General features: G+C 43.4%; 1 protein-coding gene across 1 annotated transcript in view; it reads right to left on the bottom strand.

The window, feature by feature from the left end:
• Positions 1-1,202: 1,202 nt before the first annotated feature.
• The window catches only part of NSA2 (NSA2 ribosome biogenesis factor), a 49,911-nt gene continuing 26,874 nt past the window's right edge, over positions 1,203-24,239 (bottom strand). The window contains exons 2-6 of the mRNA XM_085632316.1: positions 9,951-10,138; positions 8,758-8,908; positions 6,359-6,538; positions 3,930-4,122; positions 1,203-1,607 (exon numbers count right to left, since the gene is read on the bottom strand). Coding sequence (XP_085488442.1) covers positions 1,540-1,607; positions 3,930-4,122; positions 6,359-6,538; positions 8,758-8,908; positions 9,951-10,138 — 780 coding nt within the window. The 3' untranslated portion in view covers positions 1,203-1,539. The remainder of the gene's footprint in view (positions 1,608-3,929; positions 4,123-6,358; positions 6,539-8,757; positions 8,909-9,950; positions 10,139-24,239) is intronic.

Raw genomic sequence — 24,239 nt, forward strand, 5'->3', positions numbered from 1 at the left:
CCACAGTGCCACCCAACGTGAAATGAAGCGAGATAATAATAGACAAGTAGAGAGCCTCTCCTTCTCCAATTCCAGTGATCTCGCCGCGGCGAAAGGTCCATTTATCTCTAAACACCACTGCTATACCTCCACCTCTTCCCACTTTCTGATCGGCCATGGAGATCTTGTACCCCCTTGGAATGGAGAGTTCAAAGGCCGAATTTGAGAACTCTAAGCCACATTTCGGTTATAAAAAAATACAACAACAAAAAATTGTAAAAGAAACTTGTGCAGAATGCTGTATGATGAGAGCTTTTTTATCATGAGTGGTCTAAAAGGACAAGTAATTATCCGTCAACAGATTACACCTGAAACAAATCTTTTTCCCAGCTCTGAAGAGTCAATGTATAAAACAAAATTTTAAACCGTATGCAGAGATGAAACCTTACTTCTGGGTGAAAATTGCTAAAGCTAAGCTCTACGTGGTCTTCCTTTTACATTATTGTTTACATCGTTCTCTACGAAATAAACAATCCTTTTAGACACTTTCCAAGGTTTTATAATTTTGCCATTTTACACAGTTATGTGAACGAGTCGGACGTGATTGCTTGAACAAGATGGTCTGGTATTCGACTTAGTACAATCAGCTAGGCTGTTTAGCAAAATCTATTGCTGATCTGGATGCACAGCAGATCTTGCAACAGGCTTACACTCCTCTTGTTTCACACCGTACCACAGAAGTTAATGCATGAATTTATGGAAAAGCTATTTCAAACCCTAATCATGTGTTGATAAATTAACTGATTTCATTTTAAGCTCCAAAGATCAACGGGCACCAGTTGTTCATGGTAAATATAGGGGTATTTCTAAAGGGTTCCAAATGGTGGCTCAAACATAAAAGAGTATACTGGACATACTTGTACTACAGGCAGAAAACGAGGTACTCTGGCTGAATCACTTTAGCTATTTTCTGGAGAGCTTTTTTATCATTCAATTTTACCCACAAAGGCATTGTTAACTAACACTTTCAACAGATTCAATAAACCTCAGCCCATGGACCCAACACCAATTTAAGCCAAAGTTTAAAATTTGAATTTTCATAGGAAACCAATTAACAACTTGAAATACCAATTCCAACACCTACCCTTATCCACACCTTGCTGTCGTTACATGTGCAGCATGTGGCTGGTACTCAGTGACTTCCAAAATAATGAGAACATGGCTGAATTTGAAAAGGTTTATTTACTCTGTGCATAGAATAAGCAGTAAAAACCAATAGTCAAAAATATTCTTGTGAATTACAATTCACTTTTCAAATTCAGATCTTAATTTGATTACCAGTTCTATAAATCCTTGTACGGTTTTAGATTTTACTTCTTTTCTGTATTTAGTTTGTAAATTCCTTGTGGAACGGTTTTCTTTTCTGCAACTTCAGCGTTGACTCTTGATCCTCAATTCTCAGTGTGGGTTTGTCAGAATTGCTTCCGATGCCAGTAGAACACACCAAGAATGTGCAGTCTTTTTAAATCTTAGACAACAAGCAGGTATTTTGTGTGATGTTCAGACAAGCAAAACTGCATTTATGCATCCATCATTTTCAGGATTGTTGGTTACTTGGGCATATTTTCCTGAACAGAACAGAAATCGAAGTAAAAGTTAATTTGAAAATCTTAAAACAACAAATGGTGTAGCAGGTATTGTTTTGGTTAATTTCACTGTTGACTTATCACATTTTCCAGGTACAAACAAGATGAGCGCTGGTGCTTTTACATTTTGCCTATGGTCACCAAAACTGTAGCAAGAGATAATAAAAAAAAGACAGGCAAGCTGGCCACACACCACTTCAATGAAACGCACACAGGATAGAAAGGATGCAGTCTGGCTGTGCATCAGAAAAGCCTGATCCAAGGCAAGAAAATATTGGTGTGACTTTAAATATGTTGTACTGTTTCTTTTGCATAGGTTGAAGGTTTTCAAAAAGATCGTACTAAGTAGTTTGCCATCTAAAACGTGTATTTTTTTAAATTTAATAACTCAAAAGGACTACTTTTACTTCTTGCTATGGATAAGAAGTGTAAAGCGACTAAGCATTGATTTTAAACCTACTTAAACTGAAAACCAGAGTACAGTTGTGAATTGTGGTCTTTTATCATGGCCTGTGTTTCTCCTGAGGAAAAGTTATCTGGAACTCAAGTGAAGAAAACATTTAGATCAAGTACTATAGTGTAATTTAATTAAGTGCCTACCTCAGACTCTTCATACCTCTAAAACATTGCAAAACTTAGAACTATTTTTAAGGATAAAGCCTTGGAGGGTGAATCAAAAAGCTGGTGAAGGAGCAGGACAAAGCAGTAATAAAAAGAAGCACTGTCAATATTTTACTTCAAAGAAAGTATAATTGATCAGTTCTCAAACAATTACTTTCCTAGTAAGTTGAAGAACCAATCAACAATAGTCTTCCACTTTAATGGCAAAAGGGCGATTTGCCAAGCAAGTAAAACCTTAACTCCAATCTCTGGATCCTCTAGTTTCAGTTTTTCTTAACCATGTGAGGGAGATTGTGGAAGAAATCATGCTTTGTGTGTGTGCAAACCTCAATTAACATTTAGTCACACGAAACACACTGGATGGGTTAAGAGTTCAACTCTCCAGTGGTAATAACAAAGCCATATAAAAAAAGGCCATGGTTATATTGAATTAACTGTATAGTTATTTAGTTTGTTTTATAGACTACATGCAGTCCCCAGAGATTCCACTACTTATTAAGTCTACAATTTGTGAATCCAAACCAAGTTGGAAATATGCTTCTAGCCTAGAACTAAACTTATGGAAGCAAATTTCCAACTTTTCCTGTTTTGTTTAGGTTAATCAGGCCAGAGGACTCAAACAAGCGTTTGCTTTAAATCAAGAATTACTTCACTGTTTAACGATTACACAATTTATCATAATCAATCCTTCTGAAAGGCATATCTATGTGTCCCCTATAACTTCTGTTAATAATTTATTTTACTCCTGACACCCCCGTTAAAAAGTGTTCTCGTGAACCCTTGTCACAGAGGCACACCTTTGATAGAGCATGGCCACTTGCTTTACTGAATTAGCAGCCCGATGGCATATAAATACGCATCCTGGACAACGACTACCTTTTCTTTTTTAAATAAAAACATTTAACTAAATCAAACTTTGTCACAAGATTTCTTTTGTAAACTGACCACAACCCATTTTTTACTTTTTAAGAACTGCGGCTTCCAGCCTGAACACCATACTCTTAGGCCTAGACAACGATCGAAACCGTTAATTAAGCCTCACTCTTTGCACTCTATTTTCCCTGTCAATTTGTTTGGGATATATATATTCATTGGCCAAAGCAACTTTGGGTTATTTCCCTGTGTGATGGCCACCTGTGTCCTTCTCACCATCTAATATGCCATGGTTTGTCCTAGACGCGCATCCTTGCACTTAGCCACAATACATCTCAAATATTACCTTTCCAATCATTATACTGATTGCCCATTTTTTTAACTCTTCTACAAAGAGGCGGACTGTCAATCCTGAAATGCCACAAGTAAAGGATACAACCTAAGGAGTGATATTTGCGGTACTCTACTGGAGACCATTAGCCATCCAGAGAACTCTAAGTATTTCCTGGTGCGCTTGGTCTCCTTGTTCAGATGATAACCAAAATTATCAACAGGTTTCTAAAAAGTATCATTATTTCACTATCCAAGGTAATAATGGTAGAAAGGCACATTTAATATACACACTTAACCAATGAACATGCATGCACACTAAGGCTCACATGTAGCACTACAGCTACAATGTATTGATTCTATTTGTGTTATAGTAACATTCGGTGGTACTATCAGCTCGATCATGTATGACTGGAATAAAGAATTTGCCTTCCGTAGGGTCACGGTGTTTCAAAGTTGAAGTACTGGTACACAACTTACCCCAGATCACTTTGCCTCCTTGCGTCACAAGACCAAGTTCACTCACATTCACCTCTATGACAGTTCCTTTTGTAATGACCCCTAAGGTGGTGTATAATGGGGAGGAAGGGTTCTTTTTGACCCCAAGAATTGGAAGGCAAAAGGTAGCTTTAAGTTCAGGGTGTGTTACGTGAGCCTTCTTGAACCGCAAACCCTGAAGAAAAAAGATTTTTTTTTATTTTTTTAATTATACAAGAACAGGTAACAATACATATGAAATCAAAAAGCTATGGCCAATATACTATTCACTAAATGCTCCATGCATTTAACTTTTCAGTGGACTTTATCAGTTCACTCGAATAACATGCATAACAGTTTAAACTGGTACACTGGAAAATTCAGACTTAAGAACTAGGTGATGACAACAATCAGCTCACCAAAGGTGAACCATATTTATACTTCACAGTGCAAACAACGCAATTAACTGAACAATTAAGGTTTGAATAAACAGAGTTAAAATATGCTTATTAATCTACAAACAAAAAAGTGGTAATGTAGCACACTGGATTAAATAGAAAGCGAGTGAAACTAATTTTACTGGAGAGGAAATGCCACTAAAGTGTATCAAATGACTAGAAGGATTAGCAGTTTAATTAGAAAGCTGAACATACAAAATGTAAACAAATCAAAAGAGACATTAACACTAGAAAGGAAGAGTAAATCTCAGTGAATGTGATTCTTACTGGGTGCCTTTTGGTGCACTAACAAATGTTTGGTGGGCCATTAAGTCAAGTGTAGAGATTAATTAGATATATTTTTCTTGTTCTACAAGACATCTGAAGGAACACCAGCCACTGCCACAAGTTCATCATTCCCAGTGCAATCAGGAAGACAATTGAAACGCATAATTGAAACTCATTGAAATCCAGGGTCAATGAGTTGATCATTGGGGGAAACCACATACTAGCATTGCTAAGATCAGAATCATTTGCTATGTAAATCAAATAACGCAAGATGCTAAAGGTGACAAATGAGCATAAGTTGTGCCTCGAGCTGAAATATATATGGTAACCAGGCAAAGCAATTTATAAAAACAAAGTTGAGCATGTGAAATCTTCAAAATAAATACAGCAAAAGCGATTGTAAAAAACAGGGCAGGATTTGGATAACTATAAGAATGCAGTAAAGTGATGCAGCACAGAGTGGGAGAGACGGTCAAATGTTCTTACTCGCAAAAAGGCTTCTATTGCAAACTTGCTTAAACAAAGATCTCAAAATGACGGTCTTGAATTTTTGGGGCTGCTACTGTAATGACTCGGAGGAAGTGTATCCTATGGTCTAGATACCAGTGGCGGCTCTTCGAGGGAGTGCTGCGGGGTGGTAAGTCAGGGAAGGGTAGTAAACTCCAGCATACGGCCGACTGGAGTTAAGTGAATAAATCAATAAAACGAATTACATTGCGCGTGCTGCAATGCCATTTGCGCTGCAGCGCGCGCAATGTAGTTAGTTTTATTGATTTACTTAACTCCAGTCGGCCGTATGCTGGAGTTTACTACCCTCCACCCCTGTCCCTCCCCTGCCGCCCCGCAGCACTCCCTCGAGGAGCCGCCACTGGTAGATACACTGTCTAGAAAACTCGCAGGAATGCAGTCCCTTTTTGATGGCGTTGAATATGGTCTTAAACCTGGTTATTAAGACCATCAAAACCATTCTCTCAAAACATTTTTGAATATCTTAATAAATATTGGCTGAATTATTGGTATAACAGGTATTCCAAACGAATACTGTATTATTTGTTCAACAATAGTTGGTTATATTATTTGTCGGAGCATGCACAGTTAAAACCGTGAAGTATCATGTTGCAAGTTAAAAACACAAAGCTTTTCATTGTTGTGAAGGTGTGACTATGCACACAACAAACTTCTGGGATTCAGTAATTGACCCCTGTTGGCAAATATCCTAGTCAATCACAAAGGAAAACAGTGAATATGGGCAACTAAAGCAGAACTATTACATAGAGTGCAAACAAAGTTCTATGTCTGGTTGTACAGCCACCTTACGTTCAGCTCAAAGCTCAATGCTGTACCATTAGAACATTCATTATATTTTCCTGGGGAGTAAGAATGAAAATAGGTTGGAAGTTAAACATTTACAGGTTTGAGGCTTTAAAATGTATACTGCTGCACAGCTCTTGTTTACTATCCCCTCAGGTCAGAGGGATTTATTCAGAAAGATGTTTCCATGAGAAAGTGTAACTTACTGTAAACTTCACATCAGACAACCCTCCACCCCAAAAAACAACCACTCAAGAAAAGGTTATTTTTTAATGGAATCTAGTTTGACAGCTTCCATCATATTTTCATAGAAGAATCATCTGCTACGTAGGGCCATATATATTTTGGCACTCTGTAAACACCTTTTGCATGCATAAAACATAAAAAATAACCTACCATCGGCCTAATGAATCGTTCATATTTTGGAGGTTTTCTAGTAAAGCCATCACCAACAAAGCACACTTTGGTAACCATCCTCTTCCATGCCTTTTTCTTTCTCTGTCCCGTACGGATAACTCTTAAAACTTCGGTCTCTCCTTGTGCGCGGACTTTCGGCAAAGGAACCTCCCATTTGCCCTACAAAAAAATAAATAAACAAATAAATAAAAGGTTTAGCCGTTATGAAAAAACACAACATACACATTCACAAAAGAACACAGTTTGCTGAGCTGTCATTATGAATCGCAATATAAACTTGCGGAGCTCCACCTTGCTTTTTGTCGACTATCATGACAGACTGAACCACACAAGCTTATACTTTCTATAGCAACTGCGATTTTCATTGGTTTAGCACTGTTATATAAGAAGTCCAGTCTTCATATTCAGGTTAGGCAGTGCAACTCACTACAAGGTTCAGTGAATGAAACGTATACACTAGCTAGAAGAGAAACATTGTAAATGAAGTGTTATTTAGAAAAAATATTTCTGATCAGAATGCTGGGCACAGAAATAAAACATTGAAAGTCTATTTATATTAAATAATTTTTAAAGGAAATACATAGTTTTATCGAACACTGCTCAAAACCACTAACACTAATCCGAGTGAGCTGAAAGTTAAATTGGAGATGGATCAGGCAACCTGGACAAAGAAAGACAAAGGATTCTTGTACATGCCCAGAAAGAAAGATCATATTTGGTTTAATCATAGGTTATAGTTCTGAGAAATTTCTTGGCAGAGGGAGGGGAATCACTGACAAGCAATGGCACCCACGGGAAGAACAGACCTGCGCAGCAACACTACAGGCTGCTGTTCAGCCTCTTCAGTTACCCTTATCCTAAGTAAGTGGGCTGAAATGTATAGACCTAGCGCTATTGTTGGCAAAAGAGAGCAAGTGCCATGGCCTGCAAATCCCCCACTGCTCCCTCCTTTTGGCAGGTGGATGCAATGGTTACGGAAGTGGACAGAAGCTGAAAGCATGCACAGAAGCGGTAAGGTGTGGGGTTGAGGGGGGACTAAGTAAGTGACCAACTATGGCCTTGTGGGGGAAAAGTGCTTTCATTTCTACCCAACCAGCCCAGTTAACTTACACTTGACATCATCTGAGCCATAACCTTGCCCACATTGACGCAGCTCCTCCCCCACCAATGGCCCGTTGAGCACCACCCTTCTGCAACTTCTACTTGCCCTAACCCAAAGTCTTCTTGGCAACGCAATGCATGCAGTGGGGCTCACTGGTTTGATTTTAGTTTGTTTGTCATTTAAAATATCCTGCCTTAGACGCATGAAGTCAAAGTTGTCAATATTGTATGTGACAAACCTACTTGGGTTTCAACAGATATGTTATATCAACCTATAAACCTCTGAACTTTGAATACTGAAGTAAGAACCTGGGAAGTAACCCAGACAATGTGCTCCTACTCGATACAGGATTAAGATGGTACTTAAGAAGAGATGGGTTTCCTCCTTGTACGTATGTGCAACTGTCATATGGCCTATGTGGTGTGCGACACCTCAACCAGTTCTGCCTTTTAAGCCCACAGATCTTTGCATTCTGGAACTTGTAATTTTGGTTTTACATTATTTGGATACATTTAAAAGTCAACTGTGGGTCTGTATACACATTCTTGTAAGCTTATTTGTCTGCATACAGGAGTGACTGTATCTGCACTTTGTGAAAATGCATGACTGCGGTTGTGTCGGTCTTTGTATCCAAATGTTGTGTATGTGCCAAAGTCATGCAATAATGCAGCACATGCCCAATACTAGGCTTTCAATGCAATCTTGGTCAAGTACTGAGATAGCTTTCGATTCGTGGACATGTAAAGCACAATAAATAATGAAAGACACACAGGATGAGATGATGCCTCTAAAATCATTCAATAAATGGTCAGTTTCAAAATTACAGCCAGTTATTTAAATCAGAAAAACAAAATCTGTGAAAAAACAAGTGCAGATTGTGCAGGAAATCCATCCCCATGTCCAGAGTCATTCTTTAGTTAGCAGTAAAGGGGAATCACTATTTCATGCAAATAAATGGTGTGAACTCTTGTACTTTGTGTATTTCAAAGAGTCAGGACGTAGCTTAGATTAGAGATGAAATGCAGTACAGGATAGCAAAGAAAAAGTCTTGAGTCTGGCTGAAGCATTCTTCTGTTCTGCTTTTGGTGTGACCCAATGATCAACACATGAACAGTACTGCGTAATATTTGCATGGAAACAAGATACAAGTGTTAAGCTACTCACAGGCCTATTAATTACAAGTACATTTTTACTATAAGCATTAAACATCTAAAGCTAGTATTGGGTTCAGTAACATGACCAAAGACTGCCCACTGAATGTGGCAATGCTACTTACAGCTTTTTCTTTACGCTTCTGCTTGATCATGTTAGACAGTACTTTGGCCCGTGACTGTCCTTCTCTGTCCAGCAGGTAAGCAGGCACTGCTCCTTGAGGGGTCTTTTCGTCATTCTTCTGTTTGGTGTTTCTCTTTTCATGCATTTTAATGCTACAGAAATCATTTAATATTATAGAAAACTCTTCATTTTATGCAAACTTGCTTATTGAAAACTTTACTGATTCAAAGTCATAAGCAGTAACTGTCATCCATATATTCTTGCAGGATTAATAAAATTATCAAAACATTTACCAACAATATTTTTACATTTTAACACATTTAACTCAAGTTAACATACCCCATTTCACAATCTATTACCAACTGATTAACAATTTGTTAAAACTGCAAAATATAAATATTGGCACCTTATTTTATGAAGACAACTTGTAATAAATCATGAGGTGTTGGACAGTTGGTACTCCTAATATTATCCTGGTGCAATGCAGCTATGACTTCTGTATTACCCATGTAGAGGCATTCCAAATTGATTAAATTGTTTTACATTACTGCTAGCAACCCTGCCTGATGAACTGAGGTTATCAATGCTAAGAATCTTGTATGGAAGGGCCCCAATGTAATTTAGACCGATATAGTCACCATTACAATACTATTAATAATAGTAGCTTAGAAGGAGTTTCATTGGTCATAAGTAGTTTTTACTACAGAAAGGATTGGAGACCCCTGCACTATACTAAGAGTGAAGACTTTCTTCTAGCCATAACACAAAGATATACTACAATAATGACTTTTAAAAATAAAAGATGGAAAATTCTCTTGCTTGCCCAACTAGCATTTGAGGGAGAAACTGGTTTTGTACTATCAATTCCATTACCTGCTTTCTAGTGTGCATCCCTCTCGTTAATTTCCACATCTATCCCCAAAGTGACACCACAGCACCTCCAGTACTAGAGTCTGGTTTCCCAAGTAATAATAGACAATAAAAGTAGATTGCTTGGCTTTCTCCCTCCCATGGCCAGTTCCAAGAACAATACTCGTCTAAATGGACAGCACAGACCATTACAGTATTGTAAATATATGTAATGAATCTGAAATCACTACTGTCTAACCAGGTCATATGCATAAAAAGCTACATACGTTAAAAAACTCAGAGTAGGGTTTTCAGTATAGATAAAAAGAAAGTGCAGAGACTCACGTTTTCTTCATTTGTATCTTCTCAGCATGTCGTTGTTTATGGTACAGTTTCGCCTTGAGACCAATTAATTTTTTTGCTTTTTTGGAACGCTCATGAGCCTCACGCCCTTCCTTCTTCCTCTTCTTTTCATGGTAATCCAATCGGTAGCCATATCGCTTACGGTGCAATTCGATGTAATCGTTCTGAGGCTGTTAAGGAGAGGAAAGATAATATCTTTAAAAGACAAATTTGCAGAACACAAAACTTAATGAAGAATAGAAAAGGAAACGATTGTCAATATGTTCACAAATCAGTTGAAAAAGAGAAATTGGGTAAAACAGCCAGAAAGATATGTAGGACACCAAAGAAAATATAGAATACATTTCATGGCAGCCTCGTTTTCCCCCAAAACATTTTATTGAGTTGGCCAGAGTTCTAGGGAAGAACTTTATGGTCAGCCATTCAAGGCTTTATCACAACTGCAAATTCATAAAGTATTTTGTCTTTACTGTTCCAGAACCTGTGTTTCAAATTTGCATGGATATCCTCATACATCAAAAAAGCTTTGGTTATTGTACGGAGCTAAAAGCTTACTTCAGACAATTCTAAAAAGATGAAAGCTCCAATCGGGGCCATTTTCACAGCGATCATTTCCAAATAACATGTGTGAGAAAGGGCACTCACAGTACATGTCAAACAAATAGTCGAGCTAAAGGTACCAGGGTACTTGTGTTTATATTTGGATAAAATACATAAATAAACAAGCATTGTCAAAGACAATAGACTGGCTTTAGCAAACTGGTGCAATGTTGTTCTTTTAACTGCAAGCATATAGCACACAAAAAAATGGAAGAATAAAATGAAGAAAATACGTTGCCACCTAAAAATGGCATCCATATGCTTACAACAAAAATTGTAAATTTAAAAAATAACCATTACATATAATTTAAATAGAACAGTATGGGGAGCTCCATTGCAGGCACGTGTAATTAGTACTCCTGTAGAAACCAAGTTGAGATTTAATGCAATTCACTGGAAAATATGATTCTTTCTGGTGCAAAGAACAGGTACAACTGGCTTTGAACCATTGTAACCTCAACACTCTCTTTAAAGGCATAAATAGGACTAAACTGATATTGCACCCAAAGTCCTTCACTCACATGGTCACAATACACTTTCTCTTACACACATGTACAACACTACCAAACACACAATACTTTTACGCACAGGGATACATGGTGGTGATAATGGTAGAAGTAGTGATAATGTTGCTAATAGTTATAGTAGTGGTGACAGTATTGATGATGTTGGTTATTCCGATGGTAGTAATAATGGTTCTCATCAATAAGGTGATGGTATTGGTGGTAATGCTGCTTTTGGAGGTAGCATGTACTTATGTAACAATGTACGTTTGCGTTGTAGTGGTGAATATCTCCACTATGCCGTTTTGTAGTTTTAGATCATGCATAAATTACATAACAGCCTAACAATATCCAAATGTATATCTAATTTGCATTGATAGCAATTTCGTAATGAATTTGTTTCAACAGAAACTGTATACTGTGACATTTGAAACTGCTGAAATTTATCGATTTTGCTCCTCTTATTTTTTAAAGATTTTGCTTCTCTTGGTTCAATAAAAATCATCATTTAAAAAATATGAACAAACTCTTTATTAACCACGCACATCCAAAGATCAATGAAACACATACTATCAACTGATGATTTGTTAAATTTGATAGAAGGCTTCCCAAATCTGGATGAAATAGGCTTCCAGATAAATAACGTGGTGTAATACCATAACAATGGAAAGTAGTGCTACACACATTCAACAAACTTTTTAAATAAAATGGAGGCTACCCAGAGCAGCAAAGCATGGTCTTTAAAGGAAAGTACAGATTAGAGTCTGCAGAGACAAGATGGCCGCTGACTGATTGCAGCGCGAAGTCGCGGCTTTCCCTCCCTCCTCCGAGGTCCCCCGAGTATGTTGATTTAGGGAAACGGGATGTTTGAGATCCCCTACTGGTTAGCGGCTTTTTCCTTGGAATCGTGTTCTCCACGCTGGGTGTTGCAAGTCATTGCGGCACTGGGTGCACTTAAGGCAGACCTACTACATCAGCGGCTGTGGCGGTTCAGAGGCAAGTTTAGAGGCAATCTGAATATGGCACCGAGGGGGCCCAAACAACCGAAGGACGACGTGACCCAGAAGGAACAACCGGACCCCGACGTTGGCAAAGACTGCTTGGCAGCCCACGGCTCACAACGAGGAACACAGTCGCGGAGAGGTCCGAAGAAACCGGACGACCCGCGAGGATACGCCGGTAGCGCTGTAGGCTCAGCGATCTTGGGCGGTGGGAGAGACCTTGGCGCTCGTAAATCAATAGCGGCAGCGAAGTTTGGGACCGACGGGGGTAAAGGTAGATCAACTAAGGAGCTGAGGCAGCCTACCATACAGGAATCCTTCAAGGTGAAGACATTAGAAATCGCTGGGGATCAAGCCGGGGCTGGAGACAGAGACGGGCAAATAATCGGAGCTCCACAAGTCGACGCCGAATGTATTGTTGCTAAGCAACAATCGGATACACTGCAGGCAGGCTTCGAGAGCCAGGGAAAAAAAAAAACAAAAAAAACGATCGTGATTTCTCTGGGTGTCGAGATGTTGAGGTTGCAGAGCAAGGCTGAAGGTGAGCATTCTGGTGGGGACGTGACATTGGCTGATAGTATGGTTTCTATAAGCGGTGATTCTACGCCTACTCAATATGTTGATGCTGATCGGTGCAGGAGTATTGATAGAGACTTCGGTAATCCCTGCAAAATCTAGCGTTAAAGGGGCTATCGCTGATTGCCTGAATCAGGTGACAGACCGCTCTATTGCCCCGGAAATGGGGGCCTGCCTGCTGCTTTGGTTTCCCCACACCCGCCGAACGAAGGTTACCAGTAAGTTCTACGACTTGGGGTTGATCATGGCCAAGAGGGAACTGACTATGCATTGGAAATCACGGGCGGGGCCTAGCTTTTTGAGGTGGACGGCGTTAGCGAGATGGGCAGGCGCAGAGGGCACACTCCGGTTGCAATTAGCCCTTCGGAGGGATGATGAAAAGGCACTAGCGACGGGCCGAGCATGGGAGGCGCTGGTGGTGGAACTTAAGGGGCTGATGTCTGATGCGGGGGGAGAAGGGAGCACCTCTGATCGACAGGAGGAAGCGGGGAGTAGGAAGGGGGCCGTGGTGAGAACTGGACGCATAAAGTGTGGGTCGACATGGGGGAAAGCCCGAGTTGCCTAGGGAAGGTTGAGCACCCGTACACGATTCATAGTAATGAGGGGGGCGCGTCCGGAGGGGGGCAGGCAGAGGGGGGAACACTGACTTGGGTTGCGGGAGAGGGGGGGGGGGGGGGGGTTCTCCGCGCGGGAAGGGTGACTTTTCTCCTGCATACTCGGGGGCAATGCTGAATGTAAAAGTCTACTTTGGAGGGAGGGGGCTGTTGGGAACTGTACTGAGTTGTTGGTACAAAAACAATAAAAAATGTTTTAAAAAAAACAAGGGGCTATCGCTCAGACTCAGGCTCAGATATTACCACCTAGTCGAGGAATTCCTGGCACCCCAGATGGAGAATGCTTCTTCTCATTAAATGACGATTCAGACTCTTTGTTGTCAAGTGAGGGAAGCCTGGACAGTAGCTCTGATTTAGACTCTGCAGTTAGCTCTTCAGTTCAGAAGGCACCTGCTACTCATAGGACTTTATATAAGAAAAACCCAAACCAAAGCATTCACCTAGCCCACCAGAAGTAGGGGAGAACAGGGAACTCTGTTGGGACTATTCGGCGACGTCTCATCTTTATCAGGAGGGCGCGGCAGTTAACTTACAGACAGATCAGGATGAGCTTTGTAATCAGCCTCAGGCCACATCACTGGACCTTCTTTATAGCACTTTGAAACAGATGCAGGGCGAGGCTAGACTCGAGAGTCGGAGAGCGAAGCAGGCGGCAAAAAAAATTCAGAGTTCTATGCGGAAAATGAATAAATTATACGAGGAGATGGCTGACAGGGTCGCTCACTTTGAAGAAAGAACGAGTCGGCTCGAAGATGATGTGAGCAGATGGCATTCGTTTAAAGAGGCACAGGAGAAACTGACTGAAGACGTTCAATGGAAACTTGAGGATTTCGAGAACCGTCAGAGGCGCAATAATATAAGACTTTTGGGTGTGGCTGAAGGGATTGAAGGGCAGGACGTTAGAGCTTTTGTTATTAAATTGTTTAAGGGTGCGTTCCCTGAGATGGAGACTTTGGAGTGGGAGTCTGAGGTTCAAAGAGCGCATCGCTCCCCGTTCAACCCAAAAAAATCTTTTAGTACATCGCAGGTAGCAAGACCTCGGGCAATTTTGGTTTATGTCGGTAATTTCCTCCTTAGGCAGGAGATTATGGAGAAGGCTAAACCAGAGGCTAGACGTACATTTGATAGGGTCACTTTTTTCGCTCGCCCCGACTTCTGTCATGCCATGGTGGAAAGAAGATGGAGGCTTAGGCAGTTGATTGCGCCTCTTCAGAGTCTTGGGCATGAGGCCTTTTAGGCCTTTTTGATGTACCCAGCGAGGCTTAAGGTTATTGTCAAGGGACAGGTTAGGATTTTTTTTTCAGAGATTAAGGCCCAGCAATATTTGGCAGAATTAAAAGAGCAGAAGGGGGGATAAGGGTTAGTCCCTCTGAAATTGGCATTTTCAATATAGATTCCAAAAGCATCCACAGTGTAAACTAACATCATGGTTCAGACGAAAAATAATTAGTCATTTCGCTTTCCCTTTTAACAAATGATTGAACAAAGCTAAATAGATTCAATATAGTCACAAGATATAAATAAACCAATCGTCAATGACAGGTCTTGGACTTTCTCAACAAAAAGTATGAGGTAGAAAATATTGCTCTCAATTGATGCGATACCACAGCCATGGGGATGTGTTATTGATGGAGATGTTGGCTCGAAATCCGAAGTGATGGCCTGGAGGCCTCTCACAAAAACATATGCGACATGAAATATTTGATACAAGTACCATGCAGGGTATAACTTTCTAATCAGTAACCCAAGAAGAAAACTTCAACCCAGTTAAAACACTATACGACCTTACAATGAGGTCTTAAATGGATCATGTCACACTGTCAGTAACTATGATCCAAGTGTATGTATACAGCAAGGGTGTCAAACGTATTTCTATAAGGACCAAATCAATTGCAGATTTTCAGGATTAAAACACATAAGAAATGCATGAAGTCAATGGGACCAGTCTCTTCGGATAGGTCGCAAAACAAAAAGTGTCTGGATTTGAAAGAAATCTTTATTTCAACTACGAAAACCCTTAGATGGCATGCTTCATCGTAGGGATACTCCTCACACCACTTCCCAGAGATCAATGCTGTTGACTACAACTCACACTCAGAGAGGAGTTCTTAAGGACTTTTGTTTAAGGTAATGCCCTGCGTGAGTTAAATGGGTGTAGTTGGAAATCGCAGATTGTGGCGTTGGTAGTGCAAGGGTTAAAAATACCTCTTGGAGAATGAAAGAAAACTTTATTATACGTCTCCAAAGGTATACTGAATTAGGAGGGTCTAATGATGAAAGGGTCGACATGTTTCTGCCAGTCTAAAAACCCTACTATGAGGTGTATGGAATTCTATTACAGGACTGGAGGCTCCAGATTATTGCTTCTCTTTCTTTACTGTTAAAATCACAGCAACCAATGAAAATGTTGTATACAAAATATAAACTACATTTCCCATGATGCTCTTGCAACCAATCATGTCCCATCTTGTTCCCATGATCCTCTTTCTTTGCTGCTCATGGCAGAGACAAGTGCAATTTCATTTTACTATGTGGGTGTATTTCTTTCATTGTGTTTACTTGATTGTTTCCCACAAGCGCGTCGCGACGAGCTGATACTGTATGTGCATGCTTTGCATTATGATATTGACTGGGACATACAGCTATTATCTATTTGCGATCGCGTTGCCTGTGCGAGGTTTTGGCTCGGTTCCGGCAAGTGGTAATATATTGAATATGCTACTTACCAGTATGCATCTGTTCTTGGCATGTAGGGCTGCTGACATTCATATCTGTGCATAGATCGCCGCCTAGTGTTGGGTCCGGATGTTTGCACGTTGTTGTCCTGGAAGAGTCTTCGAAGTATCCGGAGATAGGTGACTCCTCCCCTGGACCACAGTGCGCATGGGCATCCTCTCCATCCTCAGATTGTTTTTCGCCATTGTGGCAGTGATGGAGTAGAGGACAAAAGGAAGTGGAAAAACCCACTGAGTACCTCGCACTGTTCACTGTGCGGGACAAAACCCTTAGATGTGTGTAGTCAGAATATAGGTTTCAAACACATATATCATTAATTATAAACCTATGGTCTAGTGTTAACTAACAGACAATTTAAACCTTAAATATAAAGAAAGACCAAAGAAATATCATTATCATGTGTATATTGTTGGTTTCACAATACTTTGTACAGTAAACAGAAACATCTTGTATGCATTATACAATTTCTCATGAAGGAAAAAACAAATCAAGCGAATTGCTTTTATCTTCATAAACGGTGAAGCCCAATGCATTTCGGGATTTGAAGTATCCCTTCGTCAGGGGCAATCTAGAATGAAAACACAAACAGTAGTATATTTCTAAACACAAAGTAATCAATTTCCTAACACAAGTCTATCTGATGGTACATGGGTTGGAATGCATTGGGCTTCATCGTTTATGAAGATAAAAGCAATTCGCTTGATTTGTTTTTTCCTTAATGAGAAATTGTATAATGCATACAAGATGTTTCTGTTTACTGTACAAAGTATTGTGAAACCAACAATATACACATGATAATGATATTTCTTTGGTCTTTCTTTATATTTAAGGTTTAAATTGTCTGTTAGTTAACACTAGACCATAGGTTTATAATTAATGATATATGTGTTTGAAACCTATATTCTGACTACACACATCTAAGGGTTTTGTCCCGCACAGTGAACAGTGCGAGGTACTCAGTGGGTTTTCCCACTTCCTTTTGTCCTTTACTTATCACACATCCGTAGTGACTTCGGATGTTGTACCTCAGCACCCTCCAAAAGAACTTCTGATTAAACAGCCTCAATCTCCAACCAAACCACTTGTATAAACGAGAGTGCTCCTTACTACCTTCTGCTCTTTAAACAGTGATGGAGTAGATACATAAAGTGATGACCATGCTTACAGTAATTGAGAGCTGCAGCTGCTACAGGCGCCGGGGAGGAGGGTGGGCGATATGAATGTCAGCAGCCCTACATGCCAAGAACAGATGCATACTGGTAAGTAGCATATTCAGTTCGAGGCATGTGGGCTGCTGAATTCATATCTGTGCATAGAATATATAGCAGTACCCTCTATTAGCGGCGGCTAACGGTGCCAGCTGCAGCGGTCTGAAAAAGAGTTTTGAGAACAGCCTGTCCTACAGCTGCCTGCTGTTTTGATTGCACATCTACACAATAGTGTTTGGTAAATGTATGTGTAGTGGACCAGGTGGCTGCTCTACATATATCATGCAAAGGAATGTTTCCCAGGAAAGCCATGGAGGCCCCTAACTTACGTGTTGAGTGGGCTCGTGGGGGAATCGTTAATGTGCGTTTAGCTTTTTGATAGCAAATTTGGATACATTTAACGATCCATCTGGCTATACCTGCTTTGGAGATGGCGTTACCTTTGTGGTGTGGGGTAAAGGCAACGAAAGTTGTTTTGTTTTCCTAAAGACTTTAGTCCTGTCTATATAGTACATGAGGGCTCTCTTTACATCCAGTGTATGGAGTGCTCTTTCTGCGACAGTTTGTGGGTTTTGAAAGAAAACAAGCAGTTCAAAAGTTTGATTCATGTGGAACTGCGATATCACCTTGGGCATGAATTTGGGGTTGGTACGTAGTACGACCCTGTTGGCGTGAACCTGTATGAATGGCTCTTGAACGGTTAGTGCCTGGAGTTCACTAACTCTCCTCAAAGAAGTGATCGCTACTAGGAAAGCTACTTTCCAGGTGAGGAATTGAATCTCGCATGAGTGTAGAGGTTCGAAGGGTGGACCCATCAGGCGTGTGAGGACCAAGTTGAGGTTCCACATTGGAGCTGGTGGGTGGCTTGGAGGAATTACACGTTTGAGTCCTTCCAAGAATGCTTTGATGGCAGGCACTCTGAATAGAGAGAGGTGCTGCCTGGTTTGCAGATAGGCTGATATTGCGGTCAAATGGACACGTATTGAGGTATATGCCAGATTGCATCGGTATAGGTGTAAGAGGTAACAAATTATGTTTTGGATGGATGCGTCTAGCGGGTTAATGTCATTGTTATTGCAATAAATGACGAACCTTTTCCATTTGGCTGCATAGCAAGCTCTGGTAGTGGGTCTTCTAGCTTCCTTAATGATGTCCATACAGTCAGGTGGCAGATTTAGGTAGCCAAACTCTAGGACTTCAGGAGCCAGATTGCCAGGTTCAGCTGTTGCGGATCTGGGTGCTGAATCTCTCCATGGTTCTGCGTCAAATGCGCGGGTTTGATCCGCAGCCTTTGATGCGGCACCACGGAAAGTTCGAGAAAGGTGGTGTACCATGGTTGGGGTGCCCATGTTGGAGCAACCAGGACGAGTGTTGGGGAGTGTTGTCTGAGTTTGCGTGCCACCAGCGGTATCAACGGTGCTGGGGGAAAAGCGTACGCAAATCTGCCGGACCAGTTCATCCATATCGCATTGCCCTGCGACTGCGGATGTGGGAACCTGGCGGCAAAGCTTTGGCATTTTGCGTTTTCGCTTGTGGCGAATAGGTCTATCTCTGGATGACCCCACTGCTGGAAGTACGGTTGGAGTACTGATGGGTGTAACTCCCACTCGTGCATCTGGTGGCTGTGTCTGCTGAGCAGATCCGCCATCTGGTTGTCCTTGCCGGGGAGGTGTTCCGCCATGAGGAACATGTTCCTCTGAATGGCCCACTTCCACGTGCTCTGAGCCAGATGAGACAACCGTGGAGAGTGTGTTCCTCCCTGCTTCTGTATGTAGTACATGGCAGTCATGTTGTCCGTCCGGATCAACACGACTTTGTTGCACAAGTGTACCTTGAAGGCTTTCATTGCCAGGAAGATTGCCATCAGTTCTAGAAGGTTGATGTGCATCTTCTTTTGTTGTATTGTCCATAGTCCCTGCACTGTGTAATTGAGTACATGAGCTCCCCATCCCTGGAGAGACGCGTCCGCTGTCAGTATTATTTGTGGAACAGGCTCTTGGAACGGTTGGCCCTTGCAAAGGTTTTGTGGATTCCACCAATGCAGAGAGTTGTATGCCCGACCGCTCACCAACACTAGGTCTTTTAGTTGCCCGTGAGCCTGATTCCATTGACGTGCTAAGCACTCCTGAAGCGGGCGCATATGTAGTCTCGCGTGTGGGACTATGAAAATGCAGGAGGCCATCATGCCTATCAACTGCATGAACACTCGCGCGGGAAGGGAGTGTTGGGGTTTGAACTTGGAAATCAGCATTTGCATGCTGTTGATCCTCACTAAATTCGGCTGAGCTGTGGCTGCCAGAGTGTCTATGGTCGCACCTAGGTACTGTTGTACGTGTGCGGGTCGGAGATGTGATTTCGGGTAATTTAGTGAGAACCCTAGACTGTGAAGAAGGTGAATGGTGCGGGACATGTGGCTGGCACATTGCTGGGCTGACTTTGCCTGAACAAGCCAGTCGTCCAGGTAAGGGTAGACGTGAATGTGTTGCCTCCGTAGATGTGCAGCCACAGTAGCTAGGCACTTTGTGAAAACCCTGGGTGCTGTGTCACGCCGAAGGGAAGAACCTTGAATTGGTAGTGCTGCCCTTGAATAGTGAACCTGAGATATTTTCTGTGTGAGGGGTGAATGGGTATGTGGAAATACGCATCTTTGAGGTCTAGCGTGGCCAGGAAGTCTCCCTGTTTGAGCAGCGGGAGGACTTGTTGTAGGGTGAGCATGTGGAAATGCTCTGAGAGAATGTAGCGGTTGAGGGGTCTCAGGTCTAGTATAGGTCTGAGTGACCCGTCCTTTTTTGGTATTAAGAAGTACAGGGAGTACACCCCCGTACCTTGCTCGTGGACGGGTACGACCTCTATTGCGCCTTTTTTCAGCATACTTAGCATTTCCTGCTGTAATAGCGCTAAGTGCTCTGAGGACATAGGACGGTGTTTTGGCGGTATTGTGGGTGGAGTGGAGGTTAATTCTAGGCAGTAACCGTGTTTGATAATATCTTTGACCCACCTGTCCGTGGTGATGGAGTTCCACGTGGACAGGAACCTTTGTAGCCTTCCCCCGACAGGTGTTATGTGGTCGGGAGGAAGGGAGAGGGCGTCACTGTTTGTTCTTGGGGGAGGACCTGGTATTGCCGTATCCACGTCCTCTGCCTTTTGTGCTGGAGCCACGATATCCACCCCGGGTGTTTTTATCGTAGGTACTTTGTGTGTTGCCCTTGTTGTAGGTTTGCTGTGACCCCTGTCCTCTACCTGCTCCTCTATTTCCGGGGCGACGAAAGGAGCCACTCCGAAAGGTCTGCGTTTGGAGAGCCCCCATGGACTTTGCAGTGTCTGTGTCCTTTTTTATTTTTTCTAGGGTGGTGTCAACCTCTGGTCCGAATAAGTAGTCGGGGTTGACCGGTTGATTGAGAATGTTATTTTGAACCTCAGGTTTGAATCCGGAGATTCGTAACCAGGCGTGTCGTCGTAACATGACGCTGGTGTTTATTGCTCTGGCAGCTGTATCTGCGGCATCCAGTGCACACTTAATGGATGCATTTGTGAGGAGTTGTCCCTCCCTGATGAGGATCTCTGCTCCCTCTTTGTCTTGGTCAGGGAGATGTTGGAGTAGGGTTTCTAATGTGTCATAGTGTGCGCGATCGTAGCGAGCTAGGAGCGCCTGGGTATTGGCAATACGCCATATGTTAGCTGCCTGGGCTGCAACCCGTTTGCCGGAGGTCTCTAGCACCTTGGACTCTTTGTCCGGGGGAGGAGCATCCCCAGTTGTCTGCGAGTGCGCCCGTTTGCGAGCATTAGCGACTACGATGGAGTCCAGAGGCAACTGGCCTTTAATGTACGTAGGGTCCCCAGGTGCCGACCTATATTTCTTGTCGATCCTGGGGTTTATTACTCTTGCCCTGGTGGGTTCTTTGAAAATGTCCTTTGCTGGTTTGAGGACACCTTTCAACATGGGTAGAGTTTTGATATGCAAGTATCCATTAGAAAATCGTCCTCGATTGTGTCAGAGTGGAGTTGCACACCATGATTGGCCGCAGCACGTTCAATGAGGACGTTGAATGCGGCAGTGTCCTCTGTGGGGGACGTTTTCGCGCCATATAGCTGCGTGTCCTGTGTATCCATAGGTGCACCCGGGTCTACAGGGTCATCCCAAGCCTGGTCAGGGTCCTGTTGGCCGTCAGGGTCCATCTCTCTGGGGTAGGGGACGTCGTCACCCATGTAGTCCTCCAAAACGTCGGTTTCGGAGGGTGTCGGAGAAAAGGACTGTGGATGTGGGTAAGAGGTATGGAGACGTTCGTAAAGAACTGGTTCCGAATCCGCTGGCAGCTTTTTCTTTAGCGGGATCCGGTAGGAGTCCAAAGCTTGTTCTCCGCTTGTGGAGCATAATTCTGCCGGTGTCGGCATCGATGATGTGGGACGGTGACGTCTCTGTAGGAGAGCGTTCGGCAGGTGTGATCCTAGTTTGGGTGACACGTGTTCTTATTTCAAACAGTTTGGGCGCCGTGGATGGCGGCAGGCCAAAAGTGATGTGGGGTGGTGCTGGAGAAGCTTTTTGAGCTTTTTTCGGCTCGGAGCCTGACGTGTCCTGGAGGGCTGCCTTTTCTTTGATGCGTTGCAAGGACGCTGCAACTTGTCGCACCTGGAACGTCGACGGTTCTTTGGCGCTGAGCGGTTCTGTAGAGGCAGGCGTGGACTTCTTTGGGGCCAAGAGGTCATCGAGTCGAGGAGAGGTAGTAGCTGTCGAAGGCGTCGATGATTGGGCCTTCGGTGCTGCTTTCGAAGTGGTGTGCGAGGCAGCGGTCATTTTGACCTTTGTGGCCGGAGCAGATTGTTTCGGTGCCGGGGGCCGAGGCGGTTTGTCGGTACCGATGGCCTTTTTCCGTGTGTCGGCGCCGACGTCGGCTGCTGCGAGTTCGGCACCGAAGTCCCGTTTGGTGCGGTCGGTGCCGACAGGTTTGGCTGGCGTCGAAGGTGTAGTGGGCTTCGATCCGACCAGTGTCACTTTCAGTTTCGGTTTCTGTGGAACCGATACGACTTTCGGTTTCGAGGAAGGGAAACCAGTCGTTTTGGGTACTAATGGCTGTCTCTGAATGTCCGAGGCCGGGCCCGAGGGCGGGGCCGAAGAACTGCGGGATAGGTCTTGGGTAAGGCCCGAAGGCGATCCCTCGACCGGAGCAATAGACTGACGCACTGGGATATCCTCCGTCTGTACGGGTAGGCCTTGCTCGTCACCGGAGCTACTTTCTTCGGCCCCTAAGGCCGCATCGTAGTCTCCTACCTCGGTGTCGGCTTCATCCCTGTGAAAGAGTTGTTCTTCGATGTCTTCCGATCCGGAATCGTGTTCGGAAGCGGGGCTGGAGGGTAGGTTCTCCACGCCTTCCACATCTTCGTCCTCGGCGCTGAAGATGTTGGTCGGGGCCGGTGCCGCTTGCTGCGCTTCAAGTCTCGCTGCTCGTCGATTCCGGAGAGTCTTTTTGGATCAGAATCGGGCACAGGCCATACATGTGGATTCGTCGTGATCCGGTGAAAGGCACACCGGGTGGACGTCAACATGGGGATATTTCGCATTGCAAACAGGACACCGCTTGAATGGTGTCCTCGATTCCATCGTCGATGTGGCTCGATGGTCGGATATGATGCGAAAAAGTTGTTTTTGAAGTCAGTAAACTAACAAGTAACTGTCGATACCGATCGGGAACAGTACCGACGCGAACTAAAGGCCTTTTGGCCTGAAAAAAGTTTTCCCTAACTTGAGTCAAGATAAGCACATCCGAACCCAATGGCGGAAAAAACCAATCTGAGGATGGAGAGGATGCCCATGCGCACTGTGGTCCAGGGGAGGAGTCACCTATCTCAGGATACTTCGAAGACTCTTCCAGGACAACAATGTGCAAACATCCGGACCCAACACTAGGCGGCGATCTATGCACAGATATGAATTCAGCAGCCCACATGCCTCGAACTGACTCCTGATTGGGAGCGCGAGCACCGCACTGAGGTAAAGGGTGTTTGCGTTGCCTAAAATCAGCTGAGCGCTCTTCGCGCTTTCAGTCAGAGGCCTCCCCTCATCGGTCAGACGTTCGGACCAGAGCCCAACGTCACCGAGGTGCGTAGCCAGTTGGGCTACATTTGGGGCTACGCACGTCACAAGCGACCCTCACTTGTGCCGAGGTTCAAAAAGCCTGGAAATTTACCGAGCAACACTTGGAATTGAAGCCTGACTGGCTGTAACAGCAGTCGGCCCTAGGAGTGCGCACACGCTCCTCAATAACTGTTTTGGCTCTTACGCCCTGAGACAGGGGCTGGAATAATTTTAGGATTACAGCTTTGCTGAGGAACTAGGTACTCTTATTTTATATTGTGTACAGGTAAGTTATCTCCCCCTCCGGGACTCCTCCAATACTTACCTTACCTCCTTTCATCACATCATTGGCAAGAGTAGATTAAGTGATTACAATGGATGAGTGGGGTAAAGGGGAACCACGCACGCACCCAGTTATCCACACGATTCTGCACATCGGAGCAGGACGCCATCTCACTACATGGCTGTAAAAAGCCATACGGGAACTGACTAGCAAGCCACTAGACACCCTGCGAGCCACCTGGGAAGCTGAAATCGGGCGGGCACTTCATGAAGGGGAATGGGGGAAAGCTCTGAAATACCCTAAGAAGGTCTCTAGAAACGCACGCTTTAAAAACATTCAATATCACATGCTACACAGGGCCTATCTAACTCCCGCACGCCTCCAACGATTCTATCCTGACACTCAGTTCCTGTGCCCCAGATGTCAAGCGCGGAATGCAGACTTCCAGCACATGTTCTGGAGTTGCTCCGTCATTAAAATTTTCTGGCACCACATTCACACTGCTCTGGGTACTCTCACTGGGCTGACTTGTATGAACACTTGGGAGGCCAGTGCCATAGGCATCTTTCGCGCAGGTAAACAGCACAGGGTGCAGACTCGTTTCCTCTCCCTAGCGGTACTCTTAGCTAAGCGCAGCATCGCCATGCATTGGCGTTCTCCCACTGGTCCACCGTTGGCGG

Source organism: Triturus cristatus, chromosome 2_1 (assembly GCF_964204655.1).
Source record: "Triturus cristatus chromosome 2_1, aTriCri1.1, whole genome shotgun sequence".
Taxonomy (NCBI): domain Eukaryota; kingdom Metazoa; phylum Chordata; class Amphibia; order Caudata; family Salamandridae; genus Triturus; species Triturus cristatus.